Source organism: Leptidea sinapis, chromosome 7 (assembly GCF_905404315.1).
Source record: "Leptidea sinapis chromosome 7, ilLepSina1.1, whole genome shotgun sequence".
NCBI lineage: Eukaryota > Metazoa > Arthropoda > Insecta > Lepidoptera > Pieridae > Leptidea > Leptidea sinapis.
Window position 1 is genome coordinate 11,767,816 of NC_066271.1, and position 24,973 is coordinate 11,792,788.

Sequence of the window (24,973 nt, forward strand, 5' to 3'; positions counted from 1 at the left end):
CATTGTATTGAGAGTGACAGTTGTCACCGATATAGTCCACATTTTGTATACCTACTCTCGGTTTATTCTCAGATATAACTTTGTACCAAGTTTATTTGTAAGGCCATAATGTGTGAACATCAAAAAATATCGTTGGCCAATCAAATTGGTTGACGACTTTCGAATAATTTGGGTTCACGTTACTTTATTCATAACAAATTGTCAAATCAAGTTCTTAACTTGAATTCGGGCACTCGAAAGTTGTAACTTAAATATCGTCCACTTGGACTAAGTTACAAACATAGGAGTATGAAGGAGAGCAAATCCGTGGATCGTTTTAATGAGAAGTCACGCGTTTTCTAGGGATTTTGATACCACAATCCGGAATAAAAGCTTTAGGTCAACGTGAAGATCCATTCAAAGTAACATATGACGAAATATTTTCAATCGACTTGTGATAATTCCCCCACGAAACGCCACTAAGTTATCCCGGATTCCACGAACAACCACGCTGTCGAATGAGCTTCCTTGAGCGATCCAGGATGACACTCCATGGGTACCTTCAAAAAAACAGCGTACACCTTTCTATAAAGCTTCTCTCCTGTTATTCCTCTGTTGACCATTCATCAGGTGACCCGCAAGTTTCTCCTCCTATTCCACTAAAAAAACGGAAATGTTCCTCAGAAATCCGCCATTTATTAATCGTTTGGATTTCTGTAATTAGAAAGGGTTTCCGGATTCTGTGGCCATTGTAGTCTTATTCATTACTTCCACTAAATGATACTTCTTGTATGATTTGTTGAAATATATCTACCTAAAGTTACGGTTTGTTCATCAACAAATTAATCGTTGCCGATTCACTCGGTGCTCGGTACCGAGTGATCGGTAAAAATGATGTGTCCGTATTAAGTAAAGAGTTTTTATTCTTTTTTTATATAGATCAAACAAGAACTACGAGGAAGTGTCGCCGCCGGTCTCCGAGACGCAAACCAAATCAACAATCGCCACTAAGCTTGCTGCGCTCACGCATAAAGCACAGAACTTTGTAAGTTTCTATTCTATTAATAATATACATATATAAGATATTGACGACCGCTATAGACCAGTGGTTACTGCCTACTGAGCTAGAGGTCCCGAGTTCGAATATGAATGTTTGTTTCCGAATCATGGATGTTTATAAGTATTTATGTATGTTTAAGTAAGTACCCATAGTACATGCTATGCCTACTTTGGGGCGAGATAATTTGTGTAAAAGTGTGTCAATATTTATATTATGCAATTATATTTATATTTCCACCTATGTATTGAGTCATCACGATATCTCTGGAACCATAAGGCGTAGAAACTTGAAATTTGGTAGGAATTTTCTTTTCGTCGAGTAGAGGACAGTTATGCACGGATTTAACAAAATTCCACCCGCGAGAGTTTTTTTATTATGAACGCCTGTCGGGTCGGATTATATATATTCACGTATTAAAAATGGCATATTTAAGTGGTTCCAACTCCAACTCAAAAGTTTTAATCCTCTAAAATTACTCTTAGTAATGTTTGGTAATATCAAAACTTTACATTTTTAAATTTATTACCTACATCAGAAAGATGAGCTTAAATAAGAAGTGGCAAGAAAACAATTGCTCTATGCAAAGTGATGCAACGAAATTCTCTAACGTTACAACTAAGGTGAAAAAATAAAAAAAATATAAGTAAAAAAAAACAAAACCTCACGAATCATTGAATATAAGGGATGCATTAATTCCCACACGCACTGATAATAAATAATGGTTTTATGCGAAATTTCTTCTAAAAATTTGAAAGGATTCTCGGTGGCGGCATCGTGGTCATCTAGCCTGGACAGGTTTGGTCACGAAGCGACCTAATTGACCAGTGCTGAAGCCTTTGAAAATGATAAAAAGTGAAAAAGTGTCAAATCTATTTATAAATGTAAAAATGATAATAATGTACTGTTATGCTATCCATTTTTTTTCATTATTATTGAATCATTGTAATTAATCCATTTTATTGCTGCTACGCCATAACATCACAATAACACCTTTCTCGGCTTAAATTTTCCGAACATTTACATACATGCATATTTTAATTTATATTTTTTTACACTATCGGGAAATAGAGATTTTGACGAATTTGAGTCAAAATAAGGTGAAAAAATAAATATTTCAATTCTAATAAATTACAATGTACTTGGGACATAAAAAGGTAAACCTTCACCAAATTTCGTGAAAAAAAAATAGTTTAGTAAATATATATATTATTATTATATATAAATATAAATAAATAAAAATACCACGAACCAAAACTTGGTTTTTTGAATTGTTCACATAAATTTTGAGACTATGTCAAAAAAATTTTGAAGCAAAAGTTGTAGATCTTTTTATTACCTACAACTTTGTCATTTGACTTTTTTCCACAGGACTTGCAGTTTTACCGGAAATCGAGATAAACCGTTTTATTACCTTAAAACCCCCATTTCCACTTCCCTACCTCAGATAGCCCGTAATTTATTTTTCCATTCATTTTTGTTATATTCTCTTCCATTTCCAATCGATTTCATCCTACTATTATGTTTTTTGGTTTCAAAAACTATCGACACTGGTCTATGAAGAGTATAAATTAAAACAATTATTAATTGATGAAATTAAAACGAATAATTTACATCAAAATATATCAAACGTAATTTAGCACATAATTTTACAACACACTTTACAATTACACACAGTACAATTTATAATCTATAATTAAATTGCATCTGATCACTTCGATAATTGATGTTACGACAGGCAAGTCGCCTTTCTTCCGGTGGAAGTCGACGACCTTCCGTGTCTGACGAGATCATCATCACCGCGTCGGCTTCATCGGGCGTATCATCCGGGGGGAGCTCTGGTGATGAAGCACCGCCGCCTCCGCCACTGCCACCGCCCCCTGCTGTCCTCGAGGAGCCAGCTCTCAAGCCCTCGGAACTCAGGAATAGATTAGGTATGTGTTGTAAATTGTAATATTTTAAGTCATAAATGTAATACAAAAGCCATATTAATCAGAAATAGAAAAAATATTTCCTATCATATTTTTAACTTGGTGCTAAATTAAACTTAAATATTAACTTTATTATTGTAGGTAAACTATACTTATATAATATTATAAAGAGGAAACTACTGAACCGATTTGAAAAATTGTTTTATTGTTGGGAACAATGACGTTATATTACTCTATCCTCTAAGTGACTTAGGCTTTATTATATTTCCACAAAATTAGGAATCCTTACAACAATACTTTCCAACTCCAATAATGTCCAAAAAAAATACCTAAAGTATTATAAAAACGCGTGCGCTGTGAAGTCTTGATTTAGAATAAAATAATGTACTACGCCTTTGCAGAACACATCTTTATTTACAAATATTGTCGCAATCAACATAATATGTTATGTGTGTTCAACTTTTAAGTACATGATGTTAAAATCTTCTTCCGTCTTGTGATTCTAATGATGAATAAACGTTCTCTCATGATGTTAAAACGTTCTTGTGATTCTTCTGGTGTTTCAGTAAGGGAAAGCGGCGTTAATCACTTAAGCTACTGACCCATATGTTCGTTTGTCCTGCTATCTTCGTCTACGTGAGAGCGTCCCCCATTATTACATCATTACCGTTCAAGCAAAATTCGAGACTCTGGGCTGCCATTGAGAATTTACTCACAAAAAATCCTAATACTACTCTTCATAACTTAGGAATCGACTTATAACCTCAAGTACACCAACTAGGTAGCACTTGCAGTGTTAGTTAAAACTAACTCTATGGGAAATGTTTGATCCTGAATAGCTTTTGATCTCGACCACCTAGAAACCCAAAACTCAACGAGTTTAAGCTTTTTCGTCAAGATCTTTCCATCGATATATCATGGGGGGCCTGGGCATATAGTGGTTGCTAAGGAATTAAGCTGCCAACGCTGTCTTTGTGGTTAGTGTCTCTGAACGTCATAAATAAACCAAGGCAATACTTGAAGCCAGCCCACATTCTAGTGCTGTACAAAGCGCAGGTCCGGCCACATCTATTGCGCCTATTTCTGTCTCTGATCTGGCTCACCCCAGTAGCAGCTGGATCTATTTCACCACTGTTATGGCGCCTCTTTACAATCGGCGATTACAAGCGAGCACGATCGTGTGGAGAGCTTATTCGCTTCTAGTCGCCGATCATCGTCATAGTGATCGCGGCGATCGGCGACTTGTCGGTTTTTCAGGCACACATCAAAGGGAATTCGTGTGTAAATGCGTGCGCGTGCCCATACGATCGCCGGTCATTCATTCGCTGGAGGACACTGGACAGTGTACGTACTACGCCTCGTTGTAGCGTTTTTTTTTACTTTATTTACATAACGCGAGTACGATACAATCACTACTGGGTACTCAAATGAAGAAACATTTGAATATATAGAACTTTATCAGAACTCCAAACTTAATTATTATATACTGAAAATAAATGAATGGTAGCAGTTCCACGTCCATCTTGATGGACTGCCGCTCGATAAAAGATTACGGATACGGACGATCGTATGGATGCTTACACAATGATCAACGATTAACATGCCGATAACAGACGATAATCCAAGTAACGATCATCGCCGATAGTGGAGAGGAGGCTTTAGACCGCTATTGATTGATATTAGAGTGTGAAATAAAGACTTTACGCGCCTTGATAATATCGATAGCGATGTGTACATTATTCAGTTTAATTCCTTTTTCTTTTGTCGTTTTATTATGTTTTGTTATTTCATTAGCAGTAAATCCACAATGGTGATAACTGAAATTTTGCCAGAATTTACTATTGCTATAGAAACAATGAATAAAAATCAACATGGTGATTTACAAAAGTAATAAGAAAATTATGAAATAAAAAAAATAATTCTGAAGATATCATGGACGGATAGTATATCGAATGAAAGAGTTTTGCAGATGATGAACAAAAAGGTCTTGAACACTGTCAAGCAACGCAAGCTGCAGTACTTTGGTTACATAATGCGTAATGATAAATACGACCTGCTCCAACTAATCATGCAAGGGAAAATCCAGGGAAAGCGTCCACTCGGAAGAAGGCGTACTTCGTGGCTTAAGAATCTCCGGACATGGTTCAACCTTAGCAAAGCATCCCTGTTCCGAACTGCTGTGTCAAAGATAAAAATAGCACTAATGATAGCCGACCTCCGGTAGGAGATGCAACTCAAGAAGAAGAAGAATAATAAAATTTCAAGAACTCTGTTATATCTTGTACGATGATACAGAACATTTCGTGTCTGACTAGCCTTAACTATTTTTACGGTGTCGAGCCGAAAGGGTAAAGACGTAACCCGACTACTAAGACTCCGCTGTCCATCTGTCTGTCTGTCGCCAGGCTGTATCTCATGAACCGTGATATACAGTTGAAATTTTCACAGATGATGTATTTTTGTTGCCGCTGTAACAACAAATACTAAAAAATTTTATTAAATGAATATCTAAAGGAAGAAGAAGGACACACAATAATCGTGATTTATTGCCGTTTTTATTGATAATTGTTCAATGACATACCTACCTACGCACATAACACTTGGACACATGTAACATAGATATAAAAACCCACTGATTACATCATAATAATGATACGGAACCCTTTGTGGGCGAGACCGACTTGCACTTGGCCGGTTTTTTAATATAATAATTTCCTATTTTGGTAAATAATCTTACCGTGGTTTGTTTTGTGTGTAGAAAGCCTTAGGAGATCCGCGTTTAATACGTATAAATACCGTTTATCCGAAATTTCATTTAAAAGTAGATTCTAGTGCTGCAAACGAACGCGTAACGAGTTTTACTATGGTCTAATTGGCAGCGGGCCTTCATATTATACAGAATACTGAAACACTAAACATCAACAGATAAGTAGGCATTCCCATCCATCGTACATAACTAGGTATGAATCTTACGGTTGGGAACCCAGCCAACGGCCTTGAGGAATCGAGGGGAGCTAGGATCGAGATCGCTATTGCCAATTAGAAGCATTTTTAATTTATTACAAACAATAAAATTTTCTTTACAAAAATAACAAAACTATTTCTTGGGATAGCGGCCTTAATAAACCTACCAGTGAGATACTTCTTTGCACAGGATGCCAGTTAGATTATCGTTACCACAACGGCGCCCTTTTTTTTTCGAGAAGCAGTAACGTGCAAGCATTAACATCTTATGTATCAAGGTGACGAGCGCAGTTGTAGTGCCGCTCAGAAATTTTTGAGGTTTTCAAGACTCCTGAGCAGCACTGCATTGTTATGGGCAGGGCGTATCAATTAACATCAGCTGAACGCCCTGCTCATGTTTCGCTCCTTATATTCATGATACATTATATAAATTTTATGATCATAATAATAAATGCAAACCTACCCCTACCTCGTTTATCTGATTTGAGCGCAGTGGCACGTGATTTAACATAATTAATTTACAAATTTAATTTCTACCAAAATTCACGATGCAGGACTCGAACCCGCGCCTCTCGGGTTCCGTCCGGGCGCTCTTACCAACTCAGCCAACCGTCGGAGTGACGCATAGACCGAAATTTTGTTATGTCTTGTTCAAATCTCAGGTTGTGGCTTCATCTACAGGATCTACTTTACAGTCGATAACCTGCTCAACCCCAATAGTTGCATATTAGGAAAGTTCATAATTAATTTATTTCATTTATAAAAGAATCATATATCTAACGTTCATAACAGCTTCTTCTTACTTATCAATATCACAGACAAACGACCACTTCAATCTTTGATACTGAATTTGTCATGTCTGTCGTCAGACTATTGTTTCAATGATTTATTTAGTTTAATTTGTAATGCACGTTACATTCGCTCGTTTCAGGTTTCTGAACTTTTCTTTGTGTTTTATTCTGAACTTTCACTAAGCCAAAACTTACACTACTAATTCTTAAAAGGTCATAGTTTCCGCATCGCTCATTATCCAGTGTCCTGATGTTTGTCTCCAGTCAATTCCTAAACTAATAAATGGCGATTACTTCATAGAGTGCAGTTTAGTATAACATATTTTCAATGAGAGAATTTATTGACAGTTCTGCTGTGAAAACATTTCATTGTAACAACAGGGAGCTTATTTTACGAAATAATTCTTGATATTATGAAATATTATTTCAAAAATTCATAAAAACCAGTAATTTATTTATTCTGTACAGAACGACGTCTGTCGATTCAGTTAGTTATTCTATAATATTCTGAATTGTCATTAATTAAATTAATGATGTCATGTCGCATATAATTGTTGCGTAGCAACGCTGCAACGTAAATGACGAGAGTGTCAAACTTCAAGACATTGTTAATTTCAACGGCTCCGTTAACAATACTTGTAGCTCAGCGGAAAAGTGTTTACTTTAGACGCTGTAGACCCGGGTTCGATACACCTACCAGAGTATGGAATTTTTTGGGTTTTGTTAAGTTAATGGAATTTTCTAGTAAGTTCAGGATCAAATCGAACAGAAAAATGGATGGAAAATGTGTAAGCAGGATAAAAATAGTTAAAAGAATTTTCTAGTACAATTTAAATTTAAAGATGGAATGGGGGAATCATTTTAAAAATAGAACAGATCCGGGGGTATATAAGCCGTACTAAGCCTGGCCTACGGCAGTTCTAGTTCTGACTCGAAAGTGTAAAGAAGAAGAAGAAGAAAAGAAAAAGTAGTGAAAAGTGGAAGTGTTCCAAGAAGAAGAAGATAGAAGAGACTTAGTGTTCGGTGCGGTGTGACGCGTTGATGGTACTGCCGCCGACAAGAGGAGCAGCGTCAGACCGGCGAAGTGAAAATCATTAAAAAGTGAACGCAAATAAAAGACTCGTTCCTATAAGCGGAGTATTATTTCCAATCCCTGACCCACCCCCGAGTCATTATGTTTATGATTTATTTATCGTTTTCCTAAGTATATTGTGTATATACTTTTGCAACCATTGTATAAAGCAGTTGTTGCAGCAAGGACCTTGTTGAAAGCCTCTTGGAACGCATGTACCACCTCTTTAGGTCTTATAATGATACAGTTCTTAGCTTAGCTTAATTTCCGGATTTAAAAATATCACAATCTAACAACAGAATCAGCTCTATTAATGTGTAACCTTCAAAAAGTCATTTGTTATCAAAGCGCAATGTTACTCGTTATCCTAATGAACACATTGCTGTAAGGATATTTTTCGCATATTTTTTCAAAAACTCTATGCACATATTTACATACTAATCTGAAGTAGCTGTGCTTTGAATAGAAGCAATAAACCTGGCCTGTTTTCATTGGTTGTCTGGCAGCAAGAGGCTCTATCTAGACGGATAAATTATTATATAAGTGTCTCGTCTTATCGTCTCGTGTATTTTGTTATCTTTAATATTGCACTGTCACTGTTAATAGTGGCTTGGTAATATGTCATAATATGCCAATCTTTTTTGTTAATCTATGGTCCTCTTTGCTCTAAGATGTCGCACCTACATGGTAATTGTGCCTATTGTTTCTGTTGTACAATACATCTATTTTAATCACGTTTGGTATTTCCATTTTAGATCTAAACCCTTCAACAGCAACCATTTTCTTATCATATGAATATTTATGAATATTTTCTGGAATAAAATTCATTACACAATTTTCAAAACGACGACACAATGAAAAAACAAATGACATACTTACAAATTTATTTATTTATTTATTAAAGCACACCACATCATATACAATACAATTTTCTTAATCTAATGTTACAATTAGTAGTTCTAAAGTATACGACAATTATGGTGAACATAAAAATTACAAAAAAATACTCCCTAATTACTTCTGAAAAATAGAACTAATACTATCTAAGCTATAATAAAAACAAAAAAAAATAAGAAATGAAAGTACACATTATAACTTTAACTTATTAAAATAATGAAGACGAAAAAAAGCTACTTATTTGAAAAATGCAAAAGTGTTTAACAACACTTTCTTTAAACCTGACCAGCCCACCACCGAATATATCAAGTTCTGAATTGGTATCGTTTAACTTATTGTACTTATTCTACAAACTCGTTGGTTTTTACAGAAGGAACTTGGAAGATTCTCTTGATTTTGAACCTTGGGAATAAATATTGGTTAATATTCTGCAAGAGGTTACTACATTGTATTTGACCGTTTAAGAGTTTGTACAAAAATATTACTCCGGCAAGAGATCTCCGATCGAGCAATGAAATCATATTAAATTTCCTGAGGCGCTGATGGTAGGGGTGTCTATGAGAGAATCCAGTACTAATGTATGCAAGGTGTCGTGTGAATGCTCTTTGGATACTCTCGATGCGTCGCGAATGGATCGTATATAGGGGATATAATACTACCATATTCGATATGACTGCGCACTAGAGCGTTATATAGAATTGTTTTCGTTTTGGAGCCGAAACAATTTAAATGTTACCCAATCTCGGAGAGTTCCATTTTCAAATATAACAAATGGTTTGAAACTGAAAAAAGTATGTAAGCAAAAAGTATGTATATTATCAAGTCTTACTGACTTTAGAGATTCATTTTGAATGAAACTCAAAAACAATTGTGGTTTTGAAATGAAAGAAATGTGATCCGAATCTAAATATATTCGGCGAACCACTCCACCACTAATTAATTTCACTTTCTAAGTATAGTTGTTAGTTGCGTTCTGATTATTATTGTCTAGTTAAAACAATAATATGTGGAGACCATATACTGTTTTACTTTCATTGTTCGCTCTTTTCAACTTAAAATTTCGTTGAAGGGTTTGTCTTTGAAATAATTCGGAGTGGATCATAGATTTACAATACACTAGTGTATATATGACCAACCAGCTCGTTAATGCGTGACAAAGTTTAATTTTTGACTGTGTGCGTATAAATAACGCTTTTTTTTGTTTTATATACAAAATACTAAGGAGCTAATTCAAAGCGTGGCCGACTGCTTACAACATTAATCAAAATCGGTTACAAAAAAAATATTCAAATTCAAATTAATTCATTTATTGAAAGTCAATAACTACCTCAGACCTGAAAAGAATGGGCGCAACACACTCAGCGGACCTTTGTTTTTCATCAAAAATCTATGTTTACAAAGTAATATTGTACAATTAAACTTATTACCTAATAGCCTGACGACGGTCGCTCCATTCCCATTCTGAGGTATCATTAAGAAAGTCATTAATGTTAACCTTTACCACACAAACGTTTTTTAACAATTCTTTTGAATAACGTAAGTTGGATTCTCTTTGGATCTTACGTTACCGTGTCTCCTTCTAGATTCACTTTCCTTTTCTATCTTGCTTTATCTTTTTTTATGGAAGAGAATGACAAAAGTTATGAGACTGACGTTATGGGATCACCGCCACCCACATGCTATTGCAACACCAGAGGAATTACAGGATCGTTAAGGTACCCATGTCGAATCGTCCTGGAACACCGTATCTCCGTTATAAAACTTATACCTAGATGTTCTCTTTACACGCTTCTTATTAGCTTTACCTGTAGTTATGTTTGTTTGTAACCGACCAGGAAGATACGACATGGGTACCTTCAAAAAAAGCCCGTATACCTTTTGAAGGGCGGCAACGCTCCTGTAATTTCTCTGGTGTTGCAAGAGAATGGGGGTGGTGGTGATCACTTAACGTCAACTAACCCTTAAGCTCGTTTGTAATATTCTACCAAAAAAAAAAGTAGCTTAATTTTAGCAGTAAAGTAGCAAAGTGCTAATTTCAAAAGACAATTTCATCAAACGAAGATATAAAAAAAATTCATTAGCTTTTATTTTAGGGGTAAATTAAAAGGAAACGAAACATATCCAAGGTATCCACGGAGGATAAGTCCCTGATCTGAAGATTACCAGAGATAAGTAACAGGAATACTTCAGACAAACTACAATGAAAAAATCTGGGGAAGGCCTATGTCGAAAGACACAAAAGAAAAATAGGAGAATAAGATTATAATTATAGGTACATATAATAATATCGTGACAAAGTAAACACTGCTCATTACATATTTTCGAAAAGAATACTTGCTGTATGTTTTACAAACAGTACCGAAGCCAAAAAAGTCGTTAAAGTCCAGTCATTATAGCAAGTTCACCTCGGAATTCGAGATACCCAGCTGTAAGTCTGTAAATACTTGTATATTGACACCCCAAAAATTGTCTCAAAACCTACATATGGTAGGGTGTACGCAACTCTTAAATTTCAAGGTCAAAGGTCACAAAAATCGGTTAGGTAGGTAACTAGCGCGGCCGAAACCTCCCATCAGACCAGACTCGAGTCGGAAATCGATTCCCGGAATACCAACTTTTAATACAACAGTGCACGCACTTCGCTACAAGCACAAGTGGAGGTGAACATTTTTCTTTTATATATAACCTGTTCCTTGTTCGACTCTCGATAACATACACAAATTCAAACTACAAGGTAAAAAACAGAAACAATTATTTATCAAAATAGCCAGCTAGGGTTCCGCCAATAAAAGTATGATCGATTAGGGATCCATGGCCAAATATAATTGGGAACCTCTGGTCTAGTGTATGTATTCCGATATATGTTGGCTGAATAACTACTGTCAAACTACTGAATAGATAAAATTCAAATTTTGCGTGAATATTAACAAGAAGTCAAAGAAAGTCAAGAAACAAAGCCTATATATGGAATATGCAACAAATTACACCTTATATACTTCGACTGTTATATCTATACATTGCCGCATTTACTCCTGCTCTTTGAAATATTCTTGGTCAATAAGCAGCAATGTAAAACATTTATTCAGTTCAGGTTACGTATGTCGAATGAAGAACCCGACTCGTACAGTGCCAGTTGACACACGAGTAAGGAGCAAAGTGTGCTTATATTGTTATTAAGCACAATATTGCTGTTCAGCTATCAGACTGCCAATGATTTGTCTTCAATTTTAATTTTCGTTTATTTGTAGTCATGGGGTATACACAAGATGTTTCAAAGCACAATAAAAGATCTTCATTACATGCCCGCTTGCTACAAATAATTTGAATTAATAACAAGTTGCCAAAGAAATATTTTGAATATTACACAATGTTAGTAAATTGATATCTAAATTATTGAAATTGGATGATAAAATGTCAAATAATACGTTGATATATTAGTTAATAAGTAATTAAATTAAGCAAATGATATTTTAGAGTTTCAATTGAGTGAAGGACCTGATTTCTGCCGCGGAATCCCACCTTCCCACGACACGCCACAAGTTAGGATATCATCCCCACCATCTGGATGTGTGGCGGTCCTCCACACTGCGGTTTTCAAGCAGCTTTCTTCCACGTACTGCAAAGCTGTGGAATGCACTTCCTTGTGCAGTGTTTCCGGGACGATAAGACATGGGTACCTTCAAAAAAAGCGCGTACACCTTCCTTTAAGGCCGGCAACGCTCCTATGATTCCTCTGGTGTTACAACAGAATGTGGGCGGCGGTGGTCACTTAACACCCCCTGGTGTTAAGTAACCTACGCTCGTTTGTCCTCCTTTTCAATAAAAAAAAGCATCTGAAAAGAAGTCCTTTAAAGAATAGTATGATTTTGTCAGTAGGAGATTTTATTTAGTTTCTTTTTAAAGCAAATCAACTTAAGTTCTGTGAATTTGGTTGGCAGCTCCATTTCAAGAACACTATTGGACATATAAGTTATGTTGCTACCATATAAACGTACCTATGTCTAGTTTATACATATAATATTATCAGCATGCTGGTATGCAGCCATAGTATTTTTGTTACTCATAGCATCTACGGCTAAGACATTGCGTACTGTAGTTAACTGTGTAAACTGTAGTGAATATGTATTTAAAATTAGTTATACTTTTGTTAGTTTTATCTTGAAAAATATGGATCCCAAAGTTAAGCGAGTAAATAAAGTTATACTTTTGTTTTGTATACATATCTTATTATAATAATTGAACTCATTTCTCTCACTTCATGCCTACTACTCGGCTAAGTCGAGTTAGTAAGTCTTTTGTGGGGCGATGTATATGCTTTTACAACAAGATCCAAGAAAATTTTCAAAACAAAGGTGTTACGTTATTCAAAAGAATTGTTAAAAAACGTTTGTGTGGTAAAGGTATAACTATAACATTACGATTTGGTTCCCACGAGCTTACTGTCGTGCTTAAATTTTTTATGGCTTAATGAAAATATGCGAATTTAATTCTCTGGCTGTTGATTTGTTGTTTACTGTGTGTAATATTTGGAGAGATATGTTGGGCTTTATTTAATATTTGAAAGTTTCGAAGTTTTCTGTTACCAATCATATTATTATAATTAATAGCTTTATACTTGTACCCATTTATTTTATTGAATTTTTTTTTATTTTTTGTCTATCGGTTAAATGACTTTCAATCCGTTTAAAAGCTACTAGTTACTAAGAGTTCAATGATTTTTACATTTCATACATTGCCAGGTTACGAACAAACTAAACAAACTTACAACGTCACTAAACAAATGTCTAACTCTCGAAGCCGTGCTTTCTATTTCAATGTCTCCATCGGTATAGTGATTATTCGGAGTATAATATAAATATATTTTATAGCTAGCTCTCTTGTATTTCCGAGAAAGCATATTTCTTCCAACATAAAATTTTATGTACAGTATTTTCATAGCTTCTTTTTCTTCATTTTATTTCTCAGCTCCAAACACTTAGCTTTGCAGATTCACTTTAATTTTTACGTATATGTATTAAGTTTAATTAAATTAATTAATTTTCACCTAATTTGTTTATAAAATACTAGCTGACCCGGCAAACGTTGTTTTGCCATATAAAGTATAATTCACGCGATAGTTTTATAAGTAATAAAATATTGCCTATATTATAGCCTGTACATCATTTTGTTCTATTGTCAATAGCTTTTGCAGCGCACGCAAAAATAGGTTTTCGATTTTACACCTTGTGTTACAAAATAGCAATTTTATTACGGATCCCTTATTTTGAAAAAAAAAACATAGCCTATAGCCTTCCTCGATGAAGGGACTACCCAATACTGAAAGAATCATTCAAATCGGACCAGTAATACCAGAGATTAGCGCGTTCAAACAAACAAACACTGCAGCTTTATAATATTTATAAAATATTAAAAATCTTTAGTGTTTTTAAAGACTTATAAAGTTATACGTGAGAATAAACTAGGAATATACAAAATGTTGACTACATCGCTGACATCTCTGTCAATACAATGCTAAAGTTTTCCGAATGTCAAGCAGCCGCCTTGCAAATAAACGCGGGAAACGTTATACTTCCGAATAAACCTTACCGATTATATGCAAAATGTGTACTTGTTAACTTTACACCAAGTTTATTTGTAAGGCCGTGAGAATACAATTAGTAATTATAATGACATGAAGTTCTTTACAACGAATCCGACTAAGGGCATTAATATGGGCATACTAATTCTACTAGTATATATTCTTTGCTAAGGTTGCTTGCTACTCCTATTACCGGGTTGAACGTGGAAAATAATAAGTTTCATATTTGAAAAAAAGGATGTACCTAATATTTGTTATACTGATCGAAAAGGTTTTCCGACGCTTATTATAGTTTACTGAACATATAATTTAGGAAAAGTCTCTAATAGATGCAATGATCGTTCAGAAATACGTTTTGCTACATCTTTAAGTAAATAACAATCATGACTTTTCATAAATTCATAAATGTATATTTTTTTATGGAAGAGACGACAAACGAGGCTCACCTGATTAAGTGATCACCGCCCACATTCCCGTAAAAACAGAGGAATCACAAGAGCGTGAGAGACCCTTTAAAAATGTGTACGCACTTTTTTTGAAGGTACCCATGTCAGATCTTCTTGGAAACACCGCACAAAGAAGCTCATTCTACAGCTTGGTTGTATTCGTACGTTGAAGAAAGTTCCTTGAAAAACGCTCTGAATATTGTGCATCAGAAGAAATATGGTGCACCATATTTTATAGTGCTGTATCAGCTAATAAATAATTAAATAGAATCTAATACATTTATACTTTAGGTACACGACGATGAAGTTTAAGTAAAGTTCAAGTAGACATCATTAAATTATGTACCTATTTAAGTTTTACTAAATGTGTATGTACGAGTCCTTAAATGACGAAAGTAGGTAAAATAGTTTTAATTGTGCTATAAAATTCAGTATATATAAATTATTTTAATTGTGTCAGTGTAAAAACAGTTATTAAAATACAGATGACAGGAATATCATAGATAATAGATATATATTATAATTACAACGAGTTGGTATAGCTTTTTATCGAAAGATCATTCTAGTACATAATAACTATTATACCTACATACCTATATTCTTTAGTATAACGTACAGTGCAGCGTGTAACTCAAAAAGAATTCAACGTGTGGTTCTACTATTACGATTGAAATGTTTAAATTTAAAAAAATAATGTTAACATGAAGCAAGAACACGAATAATTAATTCGTTAACTTAACATAAAAATCCTCAAGTTCTCTTTATTAGCCTTAAATCATCAGTGAATTAGTACTGAGAAATTTCTTCATTTAATTGTGTAAAATTAACTTTTTCGGATTTTGATGTACCTAATTCCATTCAGATTCAAAATTATTAGAAGTGTTAATATAGGCTATTATGCAAATCTATTGTCAAGAACCCAATTACACTCAAAATGATTAATATGTTATTACCATATCTAACGTATAAAAATGCAAAAAACCTAGATTTATTTCGTATTTCTGGCGCAGAGCATTCACCCAAATTCTAAATTAAATGTTGAATATAATTTAGAGCCGTGTAAGACAGAAATTAAAGCTAAACTGTATAATACATCAATGTAAGTCTGATAGTGCGCGCGCCAATGCGCATACTTTCTATCCCCGCTAACGGTTGCTCGGTTTCAGGCGCATGCGCACGCCGCGGCTCGCAGTCGGACGACGAGCGCCCACGAGGCCCCAACCTCGTGAACAAGCATCCCGCGCTCCCCTTCGTGCCTCCAGCCTTCCCCCACAACGCCCCCGACAGCCTAATCAAACCCTCCGAATATTTAAAAACCATCACGGCGCCCTGCAAGAGGGATGACGCGGCGGAGGCTCGTCCTCCGCCGCCCCCGGCTCCAGAACCTATCCCCCCACCGCCTCCACAACCTCCCCTAGTCCACCAACCCCTGGCAGCAATCAGCACCGCTGAACTGACATCCGTGCGGCTCAAGACGACAGCAACAAAAACGTTATCAGCGCCGGCACGATCAGTCAGCCTTCAGTGTCTGTCAACGGCTGTGGATTTCAAAGCCGCGAAGACGGACCTTATTGAGGAGCTGAAACTGTCAAAGGATATAACTGGCATCAGGAAGCTGAAGGTGGAACGAGCTAGGAGGGAGAGTCTGCAGGATAAGGAGACCTTCACGGAGTTCACCAAACGCTTCACTGCCGATAGCTTTGTGGATCAGGTGAGTGATATATTTTATCGCACAATTCATTATTAAATTTAAAAAAAATAAAAGTATAAATATAAAAGATTGCACTTATTCTAAGATGTGTTGGAAAAGAATATTATTCTGAACTCGTACGAAAGTAATCATACGAAACAAAATAATTATAGATTAATTTAAAGATTAAAAGAAAATAATAGGAAATACCCTCATTACAGCATAATATCTACAAATCGTTTGTATTTAAAATACATTAAATTAATAAATGATAGATACTATTTCTACATGTACAATTCCTACGAGTTCATTAAATTGATTTCTTAATAATACATTATGCTGTTTGAAATGTACACAAAATTAAAACTTATTAACTTTCTATTTTAAGCTTAGACTCTAAAGATTTCATGTATTTATTAAGTACCTTCTTGTAAGTATTTCCAAGGAATACAATGATAAATTAAACAAATAAATTATATTGTAATAATTAACATATTAAAAAGGGTACCATTAAGATGTAACAAAACAACCGGTTTTTACAACAGATTTTTAAAAATCAGCATTCACTTTATCAAAAAAAAGTTCTACATTGGAATTCAAAGTAGGTATTCAGGTACCTATCTAAGTATCTACATATTGCGAACGGTAAGACCTTGTTGAATAATTTAAAGAAATGATTAAACTATCTAAGAAACATAATGTTTTTAACACACGGAAAGCAAAAGATTAAGATTATTATACAGTCGCTTAGGAGTGTTTTTTCTCATTCTGACTTAGGAATAGAAGTAGACAGAGTGATAATTAGCAATGCTTTAAGTTAGCAGACTATTATGAATAAGGGGGTAAAAAATATATATCATATGGTTTATTATACATATTTGGTTTACTTTCGACTTGTGAAGATATGAAATATTTTCATTACGTATTCATAATGTTACCAAACCCTGATCGAAATCTGTTCATATCCCCTTTAGTGCTACTTTTTGTAATACCGTCAAATTTAAATATTTTTATTCATAATCTAATTAACACCGGCGCCAGAAACTCAAACATCAACAACGGATCTATTTTCAGAATAAATTGATATACTTAAGGTACTTTTGCTAATGAAGTCATTGTGAGAGATTTAAACAAAGATAAATTCAAAGTCTTCTTTTGCGAAAGGAAAAAAGTTTAATATATTATTAGCACAAAGGCCATTTTCAAAATACAAGAAACATTAAAAACTATCTGTTAAATTGAGCTAGAAATTATCTCGCATTACATCGCTTTCATTTCTGATGTTACATACGAAATAAATATATTAAATTTAAAATAATTTGAAGTAAATGCAGCTGCATCCGCGAATTGGCCCACTGAGCCAGTTAGCTCTCTCTGCGTAACACAACTCTCGTCGTTCAAGCCGTCGCGTCGGCGCGCGTAATGACTGGCGTTTCAAACCGAATGCATTCGTATCATGGAAACTTTTGAGATTGCAAACACAGCCAACTTTCTGTTAAGGCAATTAATTTTACGTACACTACTTTTTCAAGAAACCATATTTTGTAAAATGAAATGCACTGAGTTATACAGGTTGTAATCGTTGTAATAATAATAGTAAAATTCTTTATTGGTTTTAACGAATTCTCCATAGTTAATAGTGGCAAGAATATCCTTTTAAGCATATAAAGAATGCTTGTGCCAGGAGGCTCCGCTGTTTCTTATCCTTACAATAACATACTTAGAGAACATAATAATATTATAAAACGTTCGTGTGGGTGCGTTTTTTATTTATTTTTTTGCTATTGGACAATCTACAGCTGAACACTTTACAATAGAGACAGGATAAAGTAACAGATAGCCATTTACAGATTCTCATGAATAGCTAGGTAACAATATAAATCTGAGTAGTTACGTACACGAATAAAATGCTTAACACTATTGAATTACTTATCTAATTACATATTATCAGCTCTACCACCAGATTGCACAAAGAACTCAATTCCTAACTGACGCTTAATGGAATCAGAGCTGCTACAGAATAAGTAAGTATAATTATTCCGTAACTATTACAGATATCAAAAAACTTTAAACTGATATCAAAAGTACGTTATTTAATGAGTAAAATGACATCAATAACTTTTTAAAAATCGAACGACAAGTATCCGAAATTGTGATATTAAACAACGGCAGTGTTTAATATCAAAATTTTGTATGAGATTAGTAGAACGGTTTTAGATTCCTTATTTATTGAATTAGTACTGATATTAAAGGAAACTGTTGAATTACCTACAAAAGTAATAAAACTATCTTTTATTCGATTGTAAGTACAAAATTTTATATTTAAAGTGACGACATTGTTGTTCGATGCCATGACATTTATACTAATTTCATACTAAATGTATGGTGTTCCCGTTTTTTGGATAGTTTTCGTTTGATTTTTATAAAGTTATTGATGTCATTTTACTGATTAAATAACGTACTTTTGATATCAGTTTAAAGTTTTTTGATATCTATAATAGTAACGGAATAATTTAACGATTACATCCTGTATATGTGTTAGCTGTAAGAGCGAAGGGTCGCGAGAGGTTTTTTTTGCTTATGCAATTTGCAAAATTGCGGGCGTTAACCACATTATTACTAAAATCTCTAGCATGTCGACGTTTTTAGACGGATACGGATTATTTCTTACTGGTATACTGCTTGAAGGTAGAAAAAGTCGCTTCCTCGTTACCAAAGTAGACGACAGCTTCTGTAAGGAAGCCTCCGACGGATACTTTCAGTGTTATATAGGATCGGCATGGGCAGAGATTTAGCATAAAATGAATAGTAGTTTTAATAATGCTGCTTGTGTTGTCATGTCGATCTATGACAGTAAATAAATAATTACATTTGCTGAATGCGATTACTAATTATAAGATTAATCACGACCCTCGTGTTCACGAATCATCCTTAGATTTGTCTAAGATATTCAATAAATTGAAGCTCTAAAGTTTGATGCAACCAATATACGATAATTTATATTTATTATATTATTACTTTTTATAAAATATTTGATATATAAAACGCTTAAAATTTGTTTTGTTTATTGCCTAATATAATGCCTACTCTATTGATTGCAAAGAGTGGCCGTTGTGTATGTTCTTCTCACTAGCTTCTCACTAGTGTTTCTGAACTTATGATAAATTAAATAATTTAAAAGAAATATTTATAATGACTATTCTAAAGCGCTTGACTTTGACTTTATTATCTTAAAGAAGTTAAATCAGAATACTTGTTAATAATTCGGCAATTATTACATTTATATCACTTCGTATTGTTAAAACAATGGCATTTATACTAAATTAAATATTAAATTGTCATAATAAAAGTATATTTTCTTTATGAAACAATGAATTGCCTACAACCGAAGAAATACAAATACAATTATTGTAGTCTTCATTGCAAACCTTTACAAATGACTCAACCACATATGTACCTAATAATCAATTCAATTTGCTATTACTTAGCAATTGTTCGATGAAGTGTAAAATTTTCTGTAATCGTGAAAACGGATGACAAAATAAACCAAGGCTAAGTTGTATGGTTGAATAACTCTGAAAGTTTACCTTTTTTGCGAGTATGCTTATAAGGTCATATATAACAAAAATGCTTTTCGAAATATACATTTATATTGCAATGCCGATCCGACATAACACTGATAGTTCCCGTCGGAGGCTTCTTTGCTGCCGTGTACTTTAGTACGCGAAGAAGCGAATAATTTGTATGTTATTTTTATGAAAATAAGGGACGAGACGAGCAGGACGTTGGGCTGATGGTAATTGAGACGCCATGCCCGTTACAATGCAGTGCCACTCAGGATTCTTGAAAAATCCAAATACTCTGAGCGGCAAAACAATTGCGCTCGTCACCTTGAGACATAAGATGTTAAGTCTCATTTCCCCAGTAATTTCACTAGCTATGGCGCCCTTCCGACCGAAACACAGTAATGATTACACATTACTGCTTCACGGCAGAACTAGCCGCCGTTGTGGTACTCAAAATCTAGCCGGCTTCCTGTGCAAAGGAGCCTCCCACTGGAGAAAATGAATAAGGAAGCGACTTTTTCTACCTTCAAGCATTAATCCGTTTCCGTCTAAAAAACGTCGACATGCTAAAGATTTTAGTAATAATGTAGATAGCGGCGCCATTGTTGCAAATTGCATAAGCAAAAGAAGCCTCTCTAACTAGGACGGAGAGGAAACTCGCGACCCTTCTCTCTTAAAGCTGACACATATACAGGATGTAATTGTTAAGTGTGACCAGGCGATTATAGATATACAACAATTCTAGACGACAATTTACAGTAACCAGATATATAATGCAGTCAACGTAAGACTAAACATATACCCACAGACTTTATTACAATGCAAGAAAATAACGAAAAACTGGCTCCATGGGCTGTATTTCCATGAGACCGAAAATTTAATACAATAAAACTATTATCACCGTAATATATATATTATACAAATCATAATAACATATCTAAACACTAACACACCCTATTACACCCACACACACTCACACATACACACGCATTCTTAGAAGTTATACTTTTATATAATTTTAACTTCACTTTTGTATTTAGGCAGTATTTTTATTTTATTTTATCTGATTTTAATAATTTGATTTGACTATGTAGGTAATTATGTCTGGTACCGAGAAGTCACTGACAGCTGAAACACACACACAGTTTAGCTGGCTTTGCTCCCTGTAATGTATGTAAATGAATAATTATAATTTAGAAACGTATTTTTAACTTGTAATACTATTATTTCTTGTAATGTTTGGGAAATAAAGTTATTACTATAATATTATTATTACATATACACGGTGTAATCGTTAAGTGTGACCAGGCGATTATAGATATCAAAAATCTTTAAACTGATATCGAAAGTACGCTGCCTAATCAGTTGAATGACATTAATAACTTTTTGAAAATCAAACGAAAAGTATCCAAAATTTTGATATATTAACACTCCCATACATTTAGTATGAGATTAGTAGAAAGGTTTTAGTTTACTAAATGTCTAAGATATATAAATGCATATTTCTTAGACATTTTGTGTTTTTTTTATGTAACGCATTTTATTATGACAATAAGTTTTGCACTGTTTCCGATGTTATAGATTGTTTTGCCCATCCATACTTATTTTTATGGAATAGGAGAACAAACGAGCGTACGGGTGACCTGGTGTTAAGTGATCACCGCCGCCTTTAAGGAGGTGTACGGACTTTTTTTGAAGGTACCCATGTCGTATCGTTCCGGAAACACCGCACAAGGAAGCTCATTCCACAGCTTTATAGTACGAGTAAGACAGGTCCTTGAAAACCGCACTGTGGAGGACCGCCACACATCCTATGATTCTACAGCATTTTTTTAGGCCAAATGCCTCCTATGAAGCTCAATGTCCTTAGGATAGGTAACTCTGAAAAAACTCTTCCGGGCGTATACATCCTCCGAGATGCTGGTTTCTTTTCGATTAGCGCGCTCAGTTCGCTCAGGATCTGGCTAGGTGTTTTAAAAAAAAATACTAGGTATCCTCATTGAATTGTTGTACATGTTTCATCCAGAAACAGGTATGCAGAATTCCGTGTACCTAGCCTTGAAGATGACAGATTTCCATCCAAACGGTGATCTACTATTTTTATTTAAACCAGGGGAATGCTACAAGTACAATTACTGGGCAAATGAGACTTATTTATCCTTAATCTTCTGTTACAATTAGTAGTTTTAAAGTATAGGATAATAATTATGGAGAACATAAAAATTACAAAAAAATGCTCTCTAATTACTACTGAAAAATAGAAGTAATACTAATAAGACTTAATATCTTATGTTCCAAAGTAACGAGCTTCCTGCTCGTCTCGTCCCTTATTTTCATTAAAATAAAGTAAATAATATTTCATCAGTAGGATATATCGTTTGTTATCCGAGGTATTCCAGTGAATTCAATACGGCTTACATTTTATCTTAGATTAAGGATTGGTCTCCGCTGCATTCCCACTAGATACCGCAGGCGTAGAAAGTCGCAAAGAGCGGCTACTAATTCTATGCCCAAGTGGGCATACTCGAGCCAGTCTCGAACAATGTGTGACATTGACGTGCCACATATTCTGTAAAACTTTGCTAATAATTGAAACTAAAGCGCCGGATCGCGTAAAACTTTGTAAAAATAATACTACAAGAAATAAGGAAGACACTGGGATCACATATCATCAGTAAATATTTTGTATTTTATTAATTTCAATGTAAAATACACGTGAAATACAAGGGTATGTTATAAAATTTGAAAAATGCCATTGAGAGTCAAGATGCCACGCACACAAGCATCTAATAGTTGTAAAGTAGTTGTAAAGCTATTGTTTTTATATAGTGCGGTAACTAGTTGGATCGCAGCGGAGACCAATCTTTAATCTAAGCATTTTATGTTATAATTAAACTAATCGACACCGATATTATTTCCAAATCAGAAGATTTCCAACAGCCAATATTATTTGTAATTTAAGTTTAAATTTTACGATGCTATTAAAAAGTATTATTGTAATTGCGTATAATAAAGATATGTACAGAGGCCGTAACTTTCACTCGCTTTCATGAGATATTGACAGCTTTGGAACTGTACGAGATGCAATTTTTTGTTGATATTTTTCGTCTTCAGTTTTATTCAGTAGTGTTATTTAATTTTTTAGCCAATCTTTTCGAACACACTTTCATAGCATTGTGATTTTGGAACCGTAGTGCTAGAATTGTTATGATTTCACTTTTTTATATTTCGATCTAAGAGGTCGCTAAAATAGAAATCGTAATTAGATAACGAAAAAATATTTAACATTTTGAGCAATGTTTTTGTATTGAGCGTCGTTCCTATATTAATGAATACAAGGCTCTTTGGTGTGGGCTTATCCTCTGTCCTAAATAATTCAATTCTGCAGCTACCCACATATCTCATTTTTAATCATCTTAGTAAAATAATTAGACAAAAAAATCAAAAATGATAAACAATTAATATTGGTACGGTATGTCATTATCCACTAATAAGATTTCCATCAAAATAAGGAAATAAGTAGTCTTTTGTATATTAATGTATTACTATAAAACTTATCTTAGAAATATAGGTATAGATATTTTTGCAATAACAAAAGATAAATATATAAATCAATAATGTTATAGTGTATTCTTGTAATTAGGTATTAAAAAATTCTTTTCGTCAAAGCACTACAATTCCGTAGTTTTGGCAAATGATAAAATTATGAATCACTTTGACATTTTTGACGTAAACGTATAGGTAAATTTTGATTTGATTTAAAAAATTATTTGAAACTTTTATTCACAGAAAACTTTCAAATATAATGTCGTCCATTACATTACACAATTTGTACTAGAACTGAACACGGTGCGACGCGGACGGGTCATTGTTTAATTATTATATATACTTTATGTACATTATATTTACTTGTTTTGTTTTCTGTTCTCGTGAAGTACATTAAATAGTATTTGTGAAACAGGAACTTACTAAGATTGTTTAAAGTGAAATTTACTTTACTTACATAAGAGTTTAATAAGGTGTAGTGACAGTCATTGAAGAAAGAATATTTAGAAACAGAGTTAATCTATTGAAGGTAGTAGTAGATTGGCTGCATAAAAGTGGATAGTTGTTTGGATTGAGTTGTCGATATAAACGTAGGTGTAATCCTACAGTACTTCAAGAGACCAAGGGTGTGATGGTTGAGAGTTAATCGTTCGACTTTAGGTTAGCGTTCGACATCAGCAGTCACACAGGGCAATTTTTTACGTTTATTTTCGCTTTAAACTAATTATAAGCATTTATTATAATATGATAACTATTTATTTTTGCGCTTATATGAAGACAATCGCGAAATGTGGCGTTGTAGCAGTTATTCTTGATCTTATTTTTTTCGAGCCCTCGAAACGTAAAAAGTCAAGTTTTTAATAATTAGGTGAAGTGAGGACTCCAGCAAGGAGTTCTGACCTGACGATAATTACTGATAACCCTTGTGTATTACAATGCAGTACCGCTCAGGATTAAATTCTGAGCGGCACTGCAATTGCACTCATTATATGCAGTGCCCTAGCGACAGCCCCAAAACATTTACATTTTTTTTATTCATTTATTATGAAAAATAGAATTACTATTTATTATTATATAACAGGCCAAAAACACCGGTTTGTCCGGCATGTTAGAAAAAATACTATTATCGCCTGCAGTAAATAGATTTATAACCATTTAATAACAAGAAATTTATTGATTGGATATCAATACTAATTGAATTCATTTATGTCCGTTGCTATGTCGAAATTCTTAAATATCGACTTCGTTCCTCATAAACATTGTGAGAATATTTAATACTCATATAATAAAATGTATTATTCCAAAGCCGGCAGTATTGATTATACAAGCAACGTTATGGAATATTGATAGTATAGAGAGAGATAGAGGACCTAGAGCGCTACCCTGGTTGAACCGTTAGTGTTCACGGTCGGTGCGGATCGCGTGTTATGCAACATCCAAACGAAACGCTTTGCTA

General features: G+C 34.1%; 1 protein-coding gene across 1 annotated transcript in view; it reads left to right on the forward strand.

Moving 5' to 3' along the window:
- LOC126965225 (espin) overlaps positions 1-24,973 on the forward strand; it is a 138,926-nt gene that overhangs the window by 106,785 nt on the left and 7,168 nt on the right. Inside the window, exons 10-12 of the mRNA XM_050808696.1 lie at positions 919-1,024; positions 2,775-2,970; positions 15,882-16,426. Of these exons, the coding sequence (XP_050664653.1) occupies positions 919-1,024; positions 2,775-2,970; positions 15,882-16,426 (847 nt within the window). The remainder of the gene's footprint in view (positions 1-918; positions 1,025-2,774; positions 2,971-15,881; positions 16,427-24,973) is intronic.